The 17,907-nt window shown below is 34.0% G+C and overlaps 1 protein-coding gene across 1 annotated transcript; it reads right to left on the bottom strand.

Annotated features, from left to right (window-relative positions):
* Nucleotides 1–13,496: 13,496 nt before the first annotated feature.
* LOC144568166 (uncharacterized) lies at nt 13,497–16,850 on the bottom strand. The gene is made up of 2 exons (XM_078318415.1): nt 14,118–16,850; nt 13,497–14,013 (listed from the first exon to the last, which is right to left on the bottom strand). The coding sequence occupies exons 1-2, from the start codon at nt 16,816–16,818 to the stop codon at nt 13,733–13,735; spliced, it is 2,982 nt and encodes a 993-aa protein (XP_078174541.1). The 5' UTR covers nt 16,819–16,850; the 3' UTR covers nt 13,497–13,732.
* Nucleotides 16,851–17,907: the final 1,057 nt, after the last annotated feature.

Genomic DNA, 17,907 nt, shown 5'->3' with positions numbered 1-17,907 from the left:
TTTCCTATGAAAAAAATATTATATTAACAATAAAATAAAAAACTTAAAAAATGAGAATTCATTTAAATTAAGCATGGTAATAATATTATTCTTAATAATCATATTAAAATCTTCAATTTTATTCACCTCTTCATTCCTTATTTTTTTTCTTTCATCTAAAAACACATCTCGTGCATTATGATATTTACTATCTCTATCACATTGTAAAATGATATATTTTTCTGGTTTTGAACCACAAATATAATGCATATCCTTTAAATATTTCGATCCCTTATTCAAATAAAGTTACCAACTCATCAACATCTATCTATTAAACAAAAGAATATACAAATAAATAAAGCAAAAAATAATGAATAGTTAAATTTTATAAACAATTTTCAAATATAAAATTTTTGTGTTTGTTATCACGTCATACTGTCATACTGTGATCCATTATCAAAGAGCCAAACTTAATTTTTTTAATTGTTTATCTAAAACTTATGTTGTCAGCTTTTATACACATCTAACCTTTGAAGTTTGAAATAAAAATTGACTAAACATTTAAAATTACCTTTCTTTAGAAATTTTGAAAATTGAGAGTTTGACTCTCTGTCGGAAAAAAAAATGGTGCACGAAACTCAAAGCATAATTTTTTTTTTTTCAGCAGCAACTTTTTTTTTTCTTTATTAGAAAGAGCCAACTGAGATTGGTTGCTATTTAGGAATTAACAATTGATTGGAAGTAAATTTTTGGCTCAAAGCAATGGATCGTTTTTCTGAAATTTGACTTCATCGGATTTTAGGAAATAAATCTTTCTATTTATTTGAAGAATTAAGTAATCTATTAATGCTGATTGTCCATTAGACGTTGCTTTATTATTTTATTTTTGAAACATGGACAAAATAGTTCAAATAAAAAGTTTCTCTTATTCCATTGCTGCCTTGAGCAAAATTCTTGTTGTTAAAATCCGCACCCTTTGAAAGGTCTGGAAGAGAAAGGGGCAGAAAGAGAACACATTACAAACAGCCAGCAGCCATTTATATTTGTGCTATAAATGTTCAAAGTTTACATTTTCATTTATATTTAAAAATTTATAACTCGAATTGCACATAAAATTTATTGTATTGAAACTCTCTTTTGTATAACTTACTTTTTTTTCATAAAAAAAAAAAATATCTTGTGATAATTTGTTATAAATTTATTTTACTTGTGGTCATAATATTAGAATGGAGATTTCATAAAGACAAACTGTATTTTTGTTTTCTATTTTTTTTTTATCACCCGAGTCAATTTTTCTATGCTTAGAAATATTAATGACGGATCAAGTATTTAATTATTGTGAAAACCATCATTGAGAGGTCCAAATCGTTTAATTATATATTTCTAATCTGAAGAGCCAATGAAGAATATCTAGAACTTTTGTGTAGAGAAATGATATGTAAAGAAATTTTTATTGTTAAAATAATTTTCATCAATGATATATATGTAGAGAAAATTCTTATTTGAATCACTTAATTATATATTTTTCAAATTTGTTTCTTTACATATCATATCCTCTAAATCATTTAATGACCTGTCTCGCTTGTGGAGAAAATTAGATATTAAATCGCAATGATATTTCAAAAAACATCATGTTATATTTGATCTTTTTTTTACATTTATTGTTATTTATTATTTGAATTTCTGTTTTTTTCAATTTGTCTTTTATTTTCATTTAATTTTTTCTTTAATTTTATGTGAATTTCAAATAAAAAAATATCTTCATAGTCTCAATCTTATAATATGTCTCCGTTGCAACGCACAGGCACGATACTAATATTGTTTAAGTTGAGAGAAGGGACCATATCAGTTTTGTATTTGAGCATAAAATATTAAAGAATAGTTTTCAAACACTTATTGTAGGCACCATCGATGAATTCGAGCAACACATCAGGCAGCTGTTTGTAGAAGAATCAAGCTGTACCAAGGATGTGATAGACTAAAAAACATGTATGGTTGGTTGTGGCCTGTGGGTGCGTGCCAGCCGTGCAGTAAGGCCCATAGTGACAAATGAATTATTTGGGTTCAGTTCGGCGAGATCAAAAATTCGTGATTCGGGTATAATTCGGGTATAATTCGGGAATAATTCGGAATTATTCAGATCAGAAATCTCAGTCCTGCAAGGGAGCAAAAAAACAAAAAAAATAATTGTTCTTGGAAAAATTCAAGAAAAATTCGTGAATAATTCGTAAAATTCGGGAAAAGTTCATAAAATTCAGAAATTATTCGGGTTTAATTCGGTCAAAGTTCGGTCAACCGAATAATTCGGCGTTCGGTTTGGCATCACCCCAAAAAAGAATTAAACGGGTATAATTCGGATATAATTCAGGTATCTTGTCACTATGGTAAGGCCAATCTCTGTTTTCTTCCTAAAAATAAAAATAAGAAAGGGTTGTTATATATTATGTTTATGCTTAATTTGGGCTCATTCGTTCAATTTTAGAATCTTCTTATAAAAGCACAATCTTTTTGTGTATCAGAAATTAATTATTATTCTTATTATTAATCATAGAAGATTCTGCTATTTGTGTAATTAGGCAAAAATATCCCAGCTAGATATTATTAGATTACGAGAATAACTATTTGCTGTACTTTCCTTATTTCTGTGTATAGAATATATGATAGGATTTAAGTCTATGTTTGACTAAGCTATACCAGTATATGTACAGAGAAAGTTGTAATTAATGCAAGATATTAAAAAATTTCACCAATTTCATTCCCTCAACTTTTTCTCACTTATCGATCCATGGCTTCAATGAGGATGTTAGTTTTTGTCACCATGCTCTATTGTCTTTTTTAAGGTACGTAACATGAATATTATTTTTTATTTTGAGGCCCGCCAACAGAAACTCATGTTTTGTCCTCTAAATGAAAATCTGGTTCTTTATTAACATAGCTTATTTTATCATAATTAAATATGAAATATATCAGTTTTGTATAGTACAGTTAATATATACCCAGTGAAAGATTTGGCCAAAGGTCTCCACTATTAATTTTATAGGCTGGAAATTTAAGTATGTTTCTTCTTCACGAAAAAAAAAAGAAAAATAAAAAGGAAAGACTAAAGTTACTCTTCTTGTTTTAGTAAATAATTGGATCTTATGATTTATATATTGCAGTGCTCACTACAAAAGAAAAACGATAAATTAAAAAAGGACATCAATAAATTAATAAATTAATTAGATTCCTGTTCTGGTTTACTAAAAGGATCTGATCTTGTGGAATGGTTATGTTTTTAATCTTGAAATGTCATAACAAAAATATGATATCTTAATTACAAGTAAAACTCTTGATAGGTTGTAATGCCGTAAACATTGAAGCAGGTTTGGCTACACTGGTATGGAATGAAAGCAAGATTTGGTATTTGGGAGATACCAGATGTGCAAAATCATTCAACTTCCGGCAGGGGCGGAACTAGAATATTGAGATGAGGGGGGCTAGAAAATAAATGGTAGTGTAATTTTATTTTATAGAGAGAGCTAAAAGTATTAATACATATAAAAATTATAAAACTTAATGGACAAAATTGCAAATTTTCAATGCATGGAGGTGACTTAGCCTCCTTTTGTGTCCATTACCTTCCGCCCTTGACTTCCGGGTCTTACATAGCAGCATTCAATCAATCACCATGGATGGAAAAATCTTTATCCGGGACAATCCATTGATACTCCATTTTCAACTTACGGCCTAGAAGAGATACAAATTATACTCAGAATAAAAAAAGGTTTGTTATGCTACATCCTAAACTAAAGAAATAATTAAACATATGCAATTCTATTGATCCATAATAGTCTATTTTACTATCTGCCATACTAAGTATAGATAACATATATAGAAGTACAATAGGACTATTAGCTAGGTTTGTTTCAACTCGTATATATCATTTCAATGATTGAGGATTAATTCTTGATGTTAATTTCAAATGTTTATCTTAATAACTACATACGCAGTTTTCCCTTGATTCATATTTGCATGACCAATATCATTGGATTCCGATGTATACCGGATTTAATTAACATTGGAATCAGAAGTACACAAATCGATATGAACTTCTTTATTGGAGGCGTAGGATGAAAGAACATGAGATTGGTCATTGTACAAAGAAGATAAAGGTGGCCCTATCGGTGGAATGACATTGCTAGGTTGGTGGCCAAAGACACTCTTCAACTCTCTGTCAAACCAAGCAGAGGCAATTGAATGGACATGATTTGCCAACTACGACAGCAATGTGAGAAGACCTCAGATGGGCAGTGGGCATTTCGCCAACGAGCTCAATAATAGAGTTGCTTCCTTCAGTGATTGTTTTGGATTCGATGATCAGATGGTAATGGTTTTGAGGATGAAAATTATAATCCTATTGCCATAGCAGACAAACCAGGTTATTATAGTGTCTTTGAATGGTACCATAATAAGCATGAGGCACAACAACACTTTTTTTATGGTGGACCAGGCGGTTGCACTCAGTAAAAATGAGGAGGCAGTTCACATAAATTATAAATAATGGACTTCGTTTGTATTAGTATAATTAATATATAATAAACATTAATTGCACCCATCAGACCTTGAATCTATCTTTATTTATATGCACCATTGTGAAAAAGTGTACAACTAAGGATGCATTACTAGTTTTTTGAGTAAAAAAATAAGTTAAATTTCGCTGGAAGTCACTCAACTTTGTTCTTTATTATAAATTGGTTACTCAAGTTTGATTTGTCCCTCTGTCACCACTTAATTACTCATTTGTCACAATTAAGTCACTCTATAACTTTTATGTCCAATATACTGACAGAATATGCTCACTCCGTTCAAAATGCTCATTATGTAGGCAAAATTTCAAGATAATTTTGAATATTAATAAATAAATGGTACCTTTATCCTTCATGTTAATGAAATTGATTATTTTTTTATCATATTTTTTTGTATTGTTTTGTTGTTTCAACACCAAAAATGTGGAGGAATCTCCTCCTCCTCTTTCATATCTCTTCTCAACTTCTTTCTCAAAATAAAAGAAGAACTCAACCAACTGAAAAAATGTCGAGGAATCTCAACCCCCACTAGCTTCAGCCGCAGCACCTCTGGCACCTCCTTTTCGGTGGATCACAGGTCGCCACATCACTGGGCGGTGGAGCACAGGATGCCACATCACATGGCAATGGAGGACAGGGCGGCGGAGCACCGGTCGCCAAATCAAAGGGCGGTGGAGCATTGACCCGTGAAGAAGAATAAAAACTCATAGAATCCAATAAAGATATTTTGCCCAAGGTGGCTAGAATGACCCTTGCACTGAAGTATATAGTTCCGGTTTCAGATACTCTTTTTTCCGAGATCATCAATGGAGAAAATGGACTTGAATTTGTTCTTTGGTTTTTATTGTTTGTTGTAGCTCTGTATTGTTACATCATTATTATGTTTATGGTTTACGCAACATGGAAGAAGTCTTGCTTTAGCCCCACTAAGGTCCATCAATTAATTATGGTAATATTTATAACGATCATGGTGAATGGTGCTTTTAGGTCAAAAATGTCCAAGTTTGTATAATGGTATTTGGTGTTAAGTGGTTCTGGAAAGTTAATTTTTGTTAGCTATGTCTAGTGCTTGCTAAGGATATTGTTTTTTGTTAGTTATTTTGATAAATGATTTTTTAGTGGTTTTAGAATTTTTTTTTTGTTTTTTTTGTTAAGGGAGTTATTTCTAGGGATGTTTAAGTGCTTGTCGCGTTCTAAAGAATTATGTTAATTATCTTTAGTTTTATTTTAATGCATATTATTTTCAAAGGACTTGATTGCATTGTGTGACAGTATTATCTAATAAGAAATTTCGTAGGATTTCAATGATTCTAGGTTGTTGTCATCACTCACTTAATTAACTTATTTATTATTATTACTTTAAAACTAATTGAAGAAATAAAATGGAAAATATGACACTTGCAATGTCCAGTATACTGACAGAATATGCTCAATCCCTTCAAAATGCTGACAGAATATGTTCACTCCATTCAAAATGCTGTCGGAATATGCTCATTATGTAGGTAAAATTTAGAGGTAATTTTGAATATTAATAAATAAATGGTACCTTTATCCTTCATGTTGATGAAATTGATTATCATACCTTCATGTTGATGAAATTTATTTACTCTCAAAAAGAGAAAAAATGTTGAATAATACAATTTGCGAATATAACTCTTCTTATTTACCCACCCGGGGGAGCATGTAACACAGTCAGAAAAATATATATATAATAATTTAATAATTTACGAACAAAAATTCTTGTAACACATAATTCTTTAAAACACAACAAACACTTAAACATCCTTATAAATAACTTCTTTAATTAGCAACAAAAAGCCTAGAACCACCTAAACATCATTCATCAAAATAACTAACAACAAAAAGCAACATAGTAACAAAAAAAACAAACACTAGAAATAACTGATATAAAGTAATTAACTACCACTTAAAAACAAAAGTTCCACTTCTTCATTAAAATTCGAGAACAACCTCTACCTCTTCTTCTGCCTCACACAAGCCCTCGCGGTACCATTCACCATGCTCACTGTAAGGACGATCATAATTAACTTATGGACGATTGAGGGGGGACGGTCACAATTTCTCTTCCAGGTTGAAAGGATCATAAAAGCAAGAGAGAAATAGCACACTATAGAAAAGAGAAACAATACAGACCAGATAGAAAAATGAAGTGGATCAGTAATTCCACGCGTCACCTAAGTTCAGATAGAATGTGGAACTGGTGCTGCATACTCCAGTGCTACAGCCATCGTAGCAATGCCAGGTATTAATTTTCTATTTAAATCCCTGAGTTTTTCTTCTTCTTCTTCAGGTGGAATAGGTCCATTGCCATGTCACCCATTACGACTTGGAGTGGCAAGCGGTGTTGTGACAGTGGTGCTAACAGAACCTCGCCCATTGCTATCTGGTCTGGCAAGCGATAGTGTGATGGAGGGTCCAGCGTACTGTATTTCACTGCCCTGTGGTATGGCAAGTGATGGTGTGACGGTGGTAGTGACATAACCTCCCCCATTGCCATCTGGTGTGTCAAGCGGTTGTGTGATGAGGGTGGTGACAGAGCCTCCCCCATTGCCATCTAGTGTGGCAAGCGGTGGTGGTGACAGAACCTCCCCCTTCGCCATCTGGTGTGGCAAGCGGTGGTGTGACGGTGGTGGTGACAGAACCTCCCCCATTGTCCTCTGGTGTGTCAAGCGGTGGTGTGACGGTGGTGGGAAAAGAACCCCCCCATTGCCATCTGGTTTTAGAATAAATGATGTTTTAGTGGTTTTAGAATTTTTTTTGATTTTTTTTTGTTAAGGGAGTTATTTCTAGGGATGTTTAAGTGCTTGTCGCGTTCTAAAGAATTATGTTAATTATCTTTAGTTTTATTGTAATGCATATTATTTTCAAAGGACTTGATTGCATTGTGTGACAGTATTATCTAATAAGAAATTTCGCAGGATTTCAATGATTCCAGGTTGTTGTTATCACTTAATTAACTTATTTATTATTATTACTTTAAAACTAATTGAAGAAAAAAAAATGGAAAATATGACACTTGTAGTGTCTAGTATACTGACAGAATATGTCCATTTCTTCAAAATGCTGACAGAATATGTTCACTCCGTTCAAAATGCTGTCGGAATATGCTAATTATGTAGGTAAAATTTTGAGGTAATTTTGAATATTAAGAAATAAATGGTACCTTTATCCTTCATGTTGATGAAATTGATTATTTTTTATCATATATTTTTGTATTGTTTTTTTGTTTCAGCACCAAAAATGCAGAGGAATCTCGTCCTCCTCTTTCATATCTCCTCTCAACTTCTTTCTCAAAAAAGAAGAAGAACTCAACGAACCGAAATAATGCGGAGTAATCTCAACCCCCACCAGCTTCAGCCGCAGCACCCGTGGCACCTCCTTCGTGGTGGAGCACAGGCCACCACATCACCGGGCGGTGTCGCACATGGCAATGGAGGACTGGGCGACAGAGCACCGGCCGCCACATCATAGGGCGGTGGAGGATTGACCCGTGAAGAAGAATAAAAACTCATAGAATCCAATAAAGATATTTTATCTAAGGTGGCTACAACGACCCTCGCACTGTAGTATACTGTTCCGGTTTCAGATACTCTTTTTTCCGAGGTTAGTTTGCCTTGTAAAGGCAATGTGAATGGTAAAAAAAAGTAATATAATTGTTACTGTAAAAGTAAATTTAATCTACGACTGCCATGTCAGCTCAAATAGATGAGCTGGCGTAACAGAATCTAACAAACTCGGAATCTGTGGAGAACGGTCGCTTATTCATCATCTCTGGTCTCGCCTCCATTTCCTTTCTATTTCTGGTTACGTCGGGCCTGTGTCATGGTGAGAGAACTCCTGCTCGCCTGCTACCTCTTTTAACGCCTGGGGACCACTGTCAGCCCCAATCCATCACTTTTTAGTTATTTAATTATGTTAACCGTAATGTTCTTTTGCTTGTAAAACTAAAGCAATAGTTGCCGAAGGATCCATTAAATTATCATACAAATGGAAGAGTTTTGATTGAAAAGTGAGAACCGCCAAATCTGTTGTTAACTGAAAATTGCAAAAATTAATGTCAAGATTGAACCAAAATTTGTTCATCGATCGTAAATAGTTCTTTTTGAGTATGCCGTTTGGTATTGTGGGGTTAATTAAATGCTGAAATAAGCTTTTGGTAATTTGGTTAACTTTTCCAATAAAAATATTTCACGGTATTTTTTGTGTTCTATTATGTTATAAAGAGAAGGGTTTAAATATTGTTATTTTTTCTCTTGCTTCTATTTTTTTATTTTTCAATTACGAAATTTTTGAAACTTATATATCAAAGTAAAATCATTAAATATGATCTATATTATTTTCACTATATGAATATGAAAAATTTATTACGTTTTGGTTTTCTTTTTATATGAAGCAATAAGTTGAAAATCGATGTCATTCAGAAATTATCCACAACAGTGCATTTTTGCAAGCTCTCGTGATCACAATTAAAATAAAGTTGCAATGTCATAATATTTTGTATGTATATAAAAAAATAATATAAATCATATCTGAATGATTTTAATTTGATATTTAACTTTTAAATTTTAAATAATAAGATTTTAAAAATAAAAATATAATGAAGACATCCAAAGTATGTTATTTAAATAAAAACTGCTTTCTAAACAAACTAACAATACAACACACTGCTTCGTTATCCAGTTCTTATCAGCCTTTCATTTTATCAGCAATAAATAAATGGTCAATGCATGGCGATTCAAAATTGCTTACACCAGCAGCATCAGCAATAGACCAGGTGCGCCCTACCTATCACCAGCTTTCACCTGTCACTAGTAAAATAAACCTCTTTACTGTTGAAAAAATTCTATACTGACTGTTATGGCGTCAGTGATGACGTCAGCAGTAGAAGTATCCAACACTGACGAGTAAAAAACAATCAGTTCAGATACTCAACACTGATGGTTTATTTAAACAGTCAGTTTAGGTACCTTACACCCTACACTGACGGTTCAAAAACAGTCATCGTAGGTACTCTACACTGATGGTTCAAAAACAATTGATTTATTGAGGCGTCAGTGATGGTTCAAAAACAGTCATCGTAGGTACTCTTTACTGTTGAAAAAATTCTATACCGACTGTTATTGAGGCGTCAGTGATGACGTCAGCAATACAAGTACTTAACACTGACGGGTAAAAAACAATCAATTCAAATATCCAACACTGACGATTTATTTAAACAGTCAGTGTAGATACCCTACACCCTACACTGATAGTTCAAAAACGGTGATCGTAGGTACTCTACACTGATGGTTCAAAAACAATCGATTTATTTCCTTAAAATAATCGGTGTTGGCATAAATTTTTTGGCATAGTTCTACTAGTATCGGAGCTAGCCTCCATATTTTTGCGAGCCGTATATTACTATTAGATATTCATTAACATTAAATAGAATATCTTACAAATAATGTAGACAACATTGAGTAACAACATAACATATTCATTCACAAAATACCACACTATAACAAAATTTACATAACACACACAAAATTTGCAACTTAAATTAACAACAAACATTATATTTCTTCAATTGCTGTATTTTTAAGTTCTTCATCATCCATGCCTCAAAAGAAACTGGAAGATCTTTCTTTGCCACTTGCAACCTGTTCATGCAACTTCAACTTGTGAGATATTTTAAGAGCGGATTATTGTTGCATATGCTCTTAAACAAAAAAAAAAAAAGAGGTTGCATACCAGTGACCATCTAATTTTGTCTTCTCTTCCTGCATCAATCTCTCATACGGCGTAATGTTCAAACTTCACTCCAATTTCATCAGGTGGTACCACTGCGGATATAAAATTGCTTTCATACTCATCTTTGGCAAGACTCTACATTAGAATTATATTTTTACATCTTAGTCTAACACTAAAATCCAACGACACAGATGATATAAAGATATATTTTGCAATCCCGAACCTTGCAAAGTAGTAAAAAAAGGTGAAAAGTTGTTTTACCTTTTTTCCTTTTACCAAACAACACTTAAATGTATAATATTGCAATTGCACATAATTAATTGCAAAGGAGGCTAATGTGCTAGCAACTGTGAGTTACCCAGAGGTCTCCCAAATGGTTTACCATATGTGGCAGGAGCTCTCTTGCAAATACACACACCAAAGAAAAATGTCTCTAGTATATAAACTAATTAAGCATTTATAGCATCTCAACTAATCCTCACTAAAATTTGACATTTTTTCCTTTTCCTTATTTTCTTGAGAGAAATTAATGTGTATACTTGGCCTTGTTAAAAGCACACCATTGTACTTAGTTCATACTTGACCTAAGTCACAGAAAGAAAATAAAATAAAAATAAAGACACATGCATGTCTATAGTTCAATCTAAGACATAATATTTTTCCAATAAATAAGTTATCACCCTAGGAACAATTATTTTTTTGTCCTCTTTTATCTGGTTGTTGAAAGTTCTCATGTGCTCCTCTTGCTGGTAAACAAAAATGTTGATAAGACTTATCTCTTATTTCTACACTTTATCTCTACCATATATATCCCTAATGCATACATACCTCCGGGACATGTAGATAGAGAACATTTGTAAATAGTTCTCGAAGATTTTGTATCTCTGAGTCCCTCCATAAGTTGCTTCAATGACAAGGGTTGCTTAGAAAAAATAAATGTCACTCAAGGATACGAGCATTTGTTTTTTTATTCCCCCATTCAGCCATTTTTAAAATTTGCAATGGAGAGAAGGAGTCGGGGAGGAGCTGGTCACCTGGATAGGAGGAGGCAGAGCAGGAGTCGCACACCTAGTCATGTGCGTCAACCTAGTCGTGGAAAAAGAGCTGCGTGCCTGGTCGTGGAGAAGAAGTCGCCTCACTGGTTTGGTCACATGGTCACAGAGAAGGAATTGCCTGGTTTCAGCTTTGGTCTCCTGGTATAGGTTTTGGAGAGTAAGTGAGAGAGAGAGAGAGAGAGAGAGAGAGAGAGAGAGAGGCATTTCAAAAAAAAGAGAGGGAGGAGGGCTCACAGTTAAAGACAGGGAAGGTTTTACAAAAGAGCGATGTATAGAATACCCTACATGTGCTGTTGCTAAGGTATGTGGAGCCCTGGTCATGCATACAAGGTGTTTGATCAGGTGGCAGAGAAAACTTCCACAAGGTGCCACCTCAACATTGCGGATGTATAGAATACCTTGGAGAGCATCATGTCTGGTATTGGTATCGATGCAACCGTTGCACTGGAGATCACATTTCAGCTTCTCAATAGTGTGGTATCATGTCTGGTATGAGCATATTTACAAATTAGATTACACTCGATATCAGCAATTATGATCAAAGAAAAAAAGGTTTTTCTATAAAAAAAACAACCTCAGCAACCAATAATGTATACTTGTCAATGTCTTGAAACCAAAACAGTACAAAGGTACGAAAATACACAGAAAGTGGAAAAGACAAAAATATACACCTGTCTGATGCCAAACAAATTTGATAGGCAGAGCATGCATTGAGGAGCTCAGCAATAGATAGAAGGAAATCGCCAACTTGTTCTCTTGTTATTGATGAAGACATGAGAATTGCTAAAATTAAAAAAAAACACACACACACACACAATAAAAGAATATTAACAAATCTATATTACTGCAAATGCTTAAGAAATAGGATAATTAACAGCGTAAGAGTACTAAGATAACTAGTACAGAAAATTAATACATCAGCTTAAGCTCCAATCTGAAAAACACGAAGTTTTATAACAAAATTTGAAGAATCCATATCCTCATAGAATTGCTTCCCTCAAATGGATCATTTAGATTAGAGCCTTTATTTTACGAAAAGAAGATCCTAATCTCTAGTTCTCTCTTTCCAGCAAAGAGATTCCTGATTTCAGGATGTACTACCAGCACATAAGGACATTACCGACCTAGGGTTGACATCAGCCAAAAACTCATCAACAAAAGAATTACAAGCGCTAATGAGACTTAGATTACTTACAAGAGATAAGAGGAATCCGAGGGAGTGCTTGGAGTGGTCGAGCTGAGACAGGAGCGGCGGCAGGTTTGCGAGCGGAGCGCCTCGTCCGACTGCTTAAGGAGAGACTGGAGTTGCGCCAACTAGGGTTTCGAGCGGTTCCATTGCTGTCATGACGAGAAATGGAGAAGAGAAATAAATTGCTGGATACTTCGAGAAACGATAAGACGGTGAAGATTAGGCTTTATTGGGCCGGATTACACGGGCCTAATAACATCGCTATTCATATAATGGAACCCAGTATGATCCGCAGTTTCACCATGTAACTAGGTTTATTGGGCCACTGACATCCGGACACTGAAGAAAGGGCTTTATTGGGCTCCTTCCCGTAATTGCATCTCTATTGAAAGAATGGAACCTATACACCTAGTGTGATCTGCCGACAAAGTTTTAAAGTATAATGAAAGATTGCAATTTGGAACGAACTAACCTCGCTAGGTGCACCATGCGCAGAGCTAGCTGCAACTGACATGTCAATCAAAGTATATATGTTGGGTATCCTTACTCCTTAGAGCTGCAACTAGCAATTAATGCGCGCAGCAATATATTGTTCTCCCTGGATTGGCCACAAGCCCACAATGGAGTTATTCAATACAATTCTCAGGTATTATTTATATTCAAAACTCTAAAATTATTAATCACATTTAAAACAAATTATAGCTAGGTAGATTGCATGCTGGCTATTTCTTTTTCTTTCTTTATTTTGGTAAAACTCGGGAAAATTCACCTATTTCATTACAAATCAAAGTAGTATTTGCATGGTAACCATCTGGTACATAATTAAAAAATCTAGATGAAGCAATTTGGACGCATTTGCCAGTTTTTTTTAATACCAGGCGATCAGTTATTAAGTAGAAAGCACTAAAAGGTACTACAATAAAAGCTATTTCTAAGAGAGATTGTGAATAACAATAGTAATCTCACAGGACATAAAAGATATTGCAATAATATATTGTATGAACAATGAATATTTCTCACCACACGTATAGAAAATAAGTGAATATTGATAAAGCAAAAAAACTTTCAAAATACAAAATATGAAAATAAAGCATCATGCTTAAAACTGAATTCTAACAGCTAATAACAAACTAATTGTTAAACAGGGAAGCTAATTATACCAGAATTTTTGAAGCAGTTGGGGCTATTCACATCTAGATACTATTCACCACCTCTTGCATTGTTGGACGAAGTTGCGGGTTATTATTTAAGCATTCATATGCAGTTTGAATCATTTTGAGAATGTCGTTGATGACTTGTTCTGTTGGTGGTTCAATGCGTTGGTCAAGGATATCTTGGAGTATGATTTCATTTTCATCAGAAGCCGATAGATTTATCATATCACCAGGGTGCTTTCCCATAAGCAGTTCCAACATGATTACTCCGAAGCTATATACGTCACATTTTTCAGTCATCCTCATGGTATAGGCTAGTTCTGCACAAAGAAAAAAAAATCATATTGTGATTATTTCCACTTTATTTTTTTATACAAGTGATGGAAATTAAAATACGTTGATAGGGTGTTTAAGTATACAGAACCTGGTGCTATGTAACCGCAGGTTCCCGCAAGCATGCTCCAATTAGAAGACCCCGGCTTGAGAAATTTAGCAGTACCAAAATCCGAGATACTCGCTGTAAACTCAGAATCAAGTAAGATGTTTCTGGAAGTTACATCCCGATGTACTATTGGTGGATAACAATCATGATGCAAATGTGACAGAGCACATGCAACATCTCTCAATATAACCTTTCTCTTTGCCCAATCCAGTTCCATTGCTTGCTCACTATTGAGAATATTATGTAAATCCATCTTCTCATAATACTTGTATACAAGAAATTTATTTTGTGGCGAGGAACAATAACCAAATAATTTAGCAATGTTGCGGTGTCGAATCTGGGTTATAGTACTAATTTCTCTGTGGAATGCCTCAACATCTAGTGAGGTTTCACCGCCTGCTAACTGGATTTTCTTTACGGCTACTGTGAGGTTATCTGGCGGTAAAATCGCATTGTAAACTCTTGCATGGCCTCCACTTCCAATGCAATATTTCTCATCAAAATTCTCTGTGGCCCTTATAATCTCCTCATATGCATCTCTTCCATCAAAATTCCAGACGGAAAAAATTTCTCCTCTACTAGGATTATTGCCAATGTGCTCTTGTTTTGGTTTTTTCTTTTTTGAGTAAAGTAGGTGAAGTATCCAGAGTAAGAAAGAGATTAGTAATACAACACAACAAGTTATAGTTGCAATCAACTTAACCATTGGTTGTCTGGTTGAGCCATTATTATCTTTAACCAATTCATCACACGAGGGAAAACCTTGAATAGTGCCACAAAGATTTGTATTGTGTATAAACCATTGTTCTGGGGCTTTATGAAAAATCTTTATATCAGGCACTGGACCTTCCAATTTATTGTATGACAAATCTATGGTTGTCAAACTTAATATATCGCCCAAAGAAGGTGGAATTTGTCCAGTTAGATTGTTATGAGAGAGATTAAGATTTTGTAGCATGATTAAGTGCGCTAGCGTCATTGGTATTTCACCGGTTAAAGAATTTGAGCTTAAATCTAATAGGTATTGTAAGTATACTAAGTTTCCAAAATGAGTTGGAATTTTTCCAGTCAACCTATTGTTATTGAGGTTTAATAATTGAAGATTAACACAATTTCCTAGTTCTTCTGGCACACTTGTCAGGCTATTTGACGATATATCAAGATTTATTAAAGCATGTAACATTCCCAACTCATTTGGTACATTTCCTATGAAATTGTTGTGACTTAAATTTAGGTCAAACAATCTTTTTAATCTTCCAAGTTCTGCCGGTATTACCCCTGATAGAGAATTTGATGAGATATCAACAATGCCCATATTACTTAGGTTTCCTAGAGCGGTGGGAATTTTTTCACTAAAAAAGTTTGATGATAGTATTAACTCAATGGCATGTGTAAATCTGCCAATTTCAGGACGGATTGATCCAAATAGATTATTACCGTCAAGATGCAACTGTACAAGATTGGTTAGGTTTGCTAAATTAGTAGGTATTTCTCCACTAAGAAGGTTTTCTGATATATCTAAAAGTGTCAAATGTCTAAGATTACCAATTTCAGGAGGGATTGATCCGGAGAGCTTATTACCCCAAAGACGTAGATTGACAAGATTGGTTAAGTTTCCAAAATTAGTAGGTATTTCTCCACTCAGAAAGTTTTTTTCTAATGCCAAATATCTCAAATGTGTAAGCTTACCTATTTCAGGTGGGACCGATCCAGAGAGATTATTACCCCAAAGATACAGAGTAACAAGATTGGTTAGGTTTGCTAAATTAGTAGGTATTTGTCCACTCAAATAGCTTGCTGCTAGATCTAAATATGTCAATTGTTCAAGTTTACCAATTTCAAGAGGGATCGGTCCACTCAAATAGTTTGATGATAGTTCTAAGGTTGTCAAATGTCTGAGTTCACCAATTTCAGGAGGGATTGATCCGGAGAGTGTATTACTCAAAAGAGTCAGATTGCCAAGATTGGTTAAGTTTCCAAAATTAGTAGGTATTTGTCCACTCAAATAGTTTGTTGATAGTTCTAAATCTGTCAAATGTCCGAGTTCACCAATTTCAGGAGGGATCGATCCAGAGAGCTTATTACTCCAAAGACGCAGATGGACAAGATTGGTTAAGTTTCCAAAATTAGTAGGTATTTCTCCACTCAAACAGTTTTCAGATAATTCCAAATATCTCAAATGTGTAAGCTTACCTATTTCAGGTGGGATCGATCCAGAGAGATTATTACCCCAAAGATACAAAACTTTTATATTTTTCAAGTTTCCAATACTAGACGGGATAAAACCACTGAGGATGTTATCTTGGAGACCAAGATATGTGAGTTTTGAGAAGAGACATATTGATTGAGGAATTACTCCACTAAGTTTGTTACGACTGAGATTAAAAATTCGAATTGATGGAAGAGCAGAAAAATTAAGAGCATCTAATTTTCCAACAAGACCCATATGAGAAAGATGAATTTTAGTGATAACTTGTCTTCTTTTGTTAGTATCACGGCAAATGATTCCAGTCCAGTTGCATGGGTGGACCTGCAGATTCCAGGATGAAAGCGGTTGTTGAGTCTGGAGAGTTGATTTCCAATGAAGAAGAGCTTGTGCTTGAGATGTGAGAGAAGATTGTACAAGAGGGAGTAGAAAGAGTAGTGTAAGGAACAAGAGAATGCCCCTCATTGTGCTAAACATATATAAATGCTTGCTTGACTGCCACTTTGAAACCAGATTTGTTTTAGCTAAAATGCATCAGAGCTGGCCCTTTATAAACTCAGTGGCGTGACTTATTGGTTCTGTGGATAACAAAGTCAACAGGCGTGCTTGTCTGCCACTTAATTAGAAACCAGATTTACTGAACTTGGTAATTATAATTCAATGCAACATACTTTATGAATAGGCTTCTGTTACCTACCTGCCGTCTATGAATATAATCATAATCCATGTACATTCAATAACCAATAAGGTACGTAATAGTCACGGCCAGATGGAAATAAGAGGCCTTCATCATTTCGTCGAAGACTTCATTCGGACTGTCATTTGACTGTAGGGTTTAGGGTTTACTTGACCTATATATGACTCGTCAGGACTCAGCTCAGCTCGGATTAAAAAATATCTTCATATGCTACAAATAGGGTTGGGTCTATACATGAAAAAAAGTAATTATAATATTAGTCCTTTCCAATCTTTCGCCTCCCTTTAAATGCCAAGTAACGAATTTTTTTTAGTTACCACCTCATTAAATTCAAATTAATTAAACACCACTTTAATCAACTTATTTTTAGAGTTACCACCCATGCTTTTTCAGTCTGCGCATCAAAATAGGCTGGTGCATGCGCATCCAGAGTATCTTTTTTTGATACGCAGATTGAGGAAACGTGAGCAGTAACTCTGAAAATAAGTTAATTAAAGTGATATTTGTTTAATTAGAAATTAACTGGGAGGTAACAAAAGAAATTTCGGTGTCAAGTACTACAAATTAATGTGTGGGTTTCATACCGAATTATGCCATCATTAGGAAATATTGTAGTGTGTCAATGAGAATAAATGTTTTTATATACATATCCAACAAAAATAGTTTTATTATTATTTTATTAAATATTAATCTTATTCATATTTTCTCTTTCCTTTTCGCTAAGGCTAGACAAACTAATGGACAAATTTTACATATTGAAAAATAGCAATCAATAATATACTTAGATATATAAAATTTATCATATGAATACTACCATTATATAAACAAAAATGTATGCAGTTGTTGATCTTGTATTTAAATAAATATCA

The sequence above is a fragment of the Carex rostrata genome, chromosome 2 (assembly GCF_964058835.1).
Source record: "Carex rostrata chromosome 2, lpCarRost1.2, whole genome shotgun sequence".
Taxonomy (NCBI): Eukaryota; Viridiplantae; Streptophyta; class Magnoliopsida; order Poales; family Cyperaceae; genus Carex; species Carex rostrata.
This window is presented reverse-complemented; position numbering and strand designations above follow the sequence as displayed.

Bases quoted from the DNA above. Each gene is read 5' to 3' on its own strand.
- LOC144568166 (XM_078318415.1), bottom strand. From the start codon at position 16,818: ATGTTTAGCACAATGAGGGGCATTCTCTTGTTCCTTACACTACTCTTT. The intron at 14,014-14,117 runs GTTCTGTATACT...TTCTTTGTGCAG, and splicing joins CTGCGGTTACATAGCACCAG to AACTAGCCTATACCATGAGG.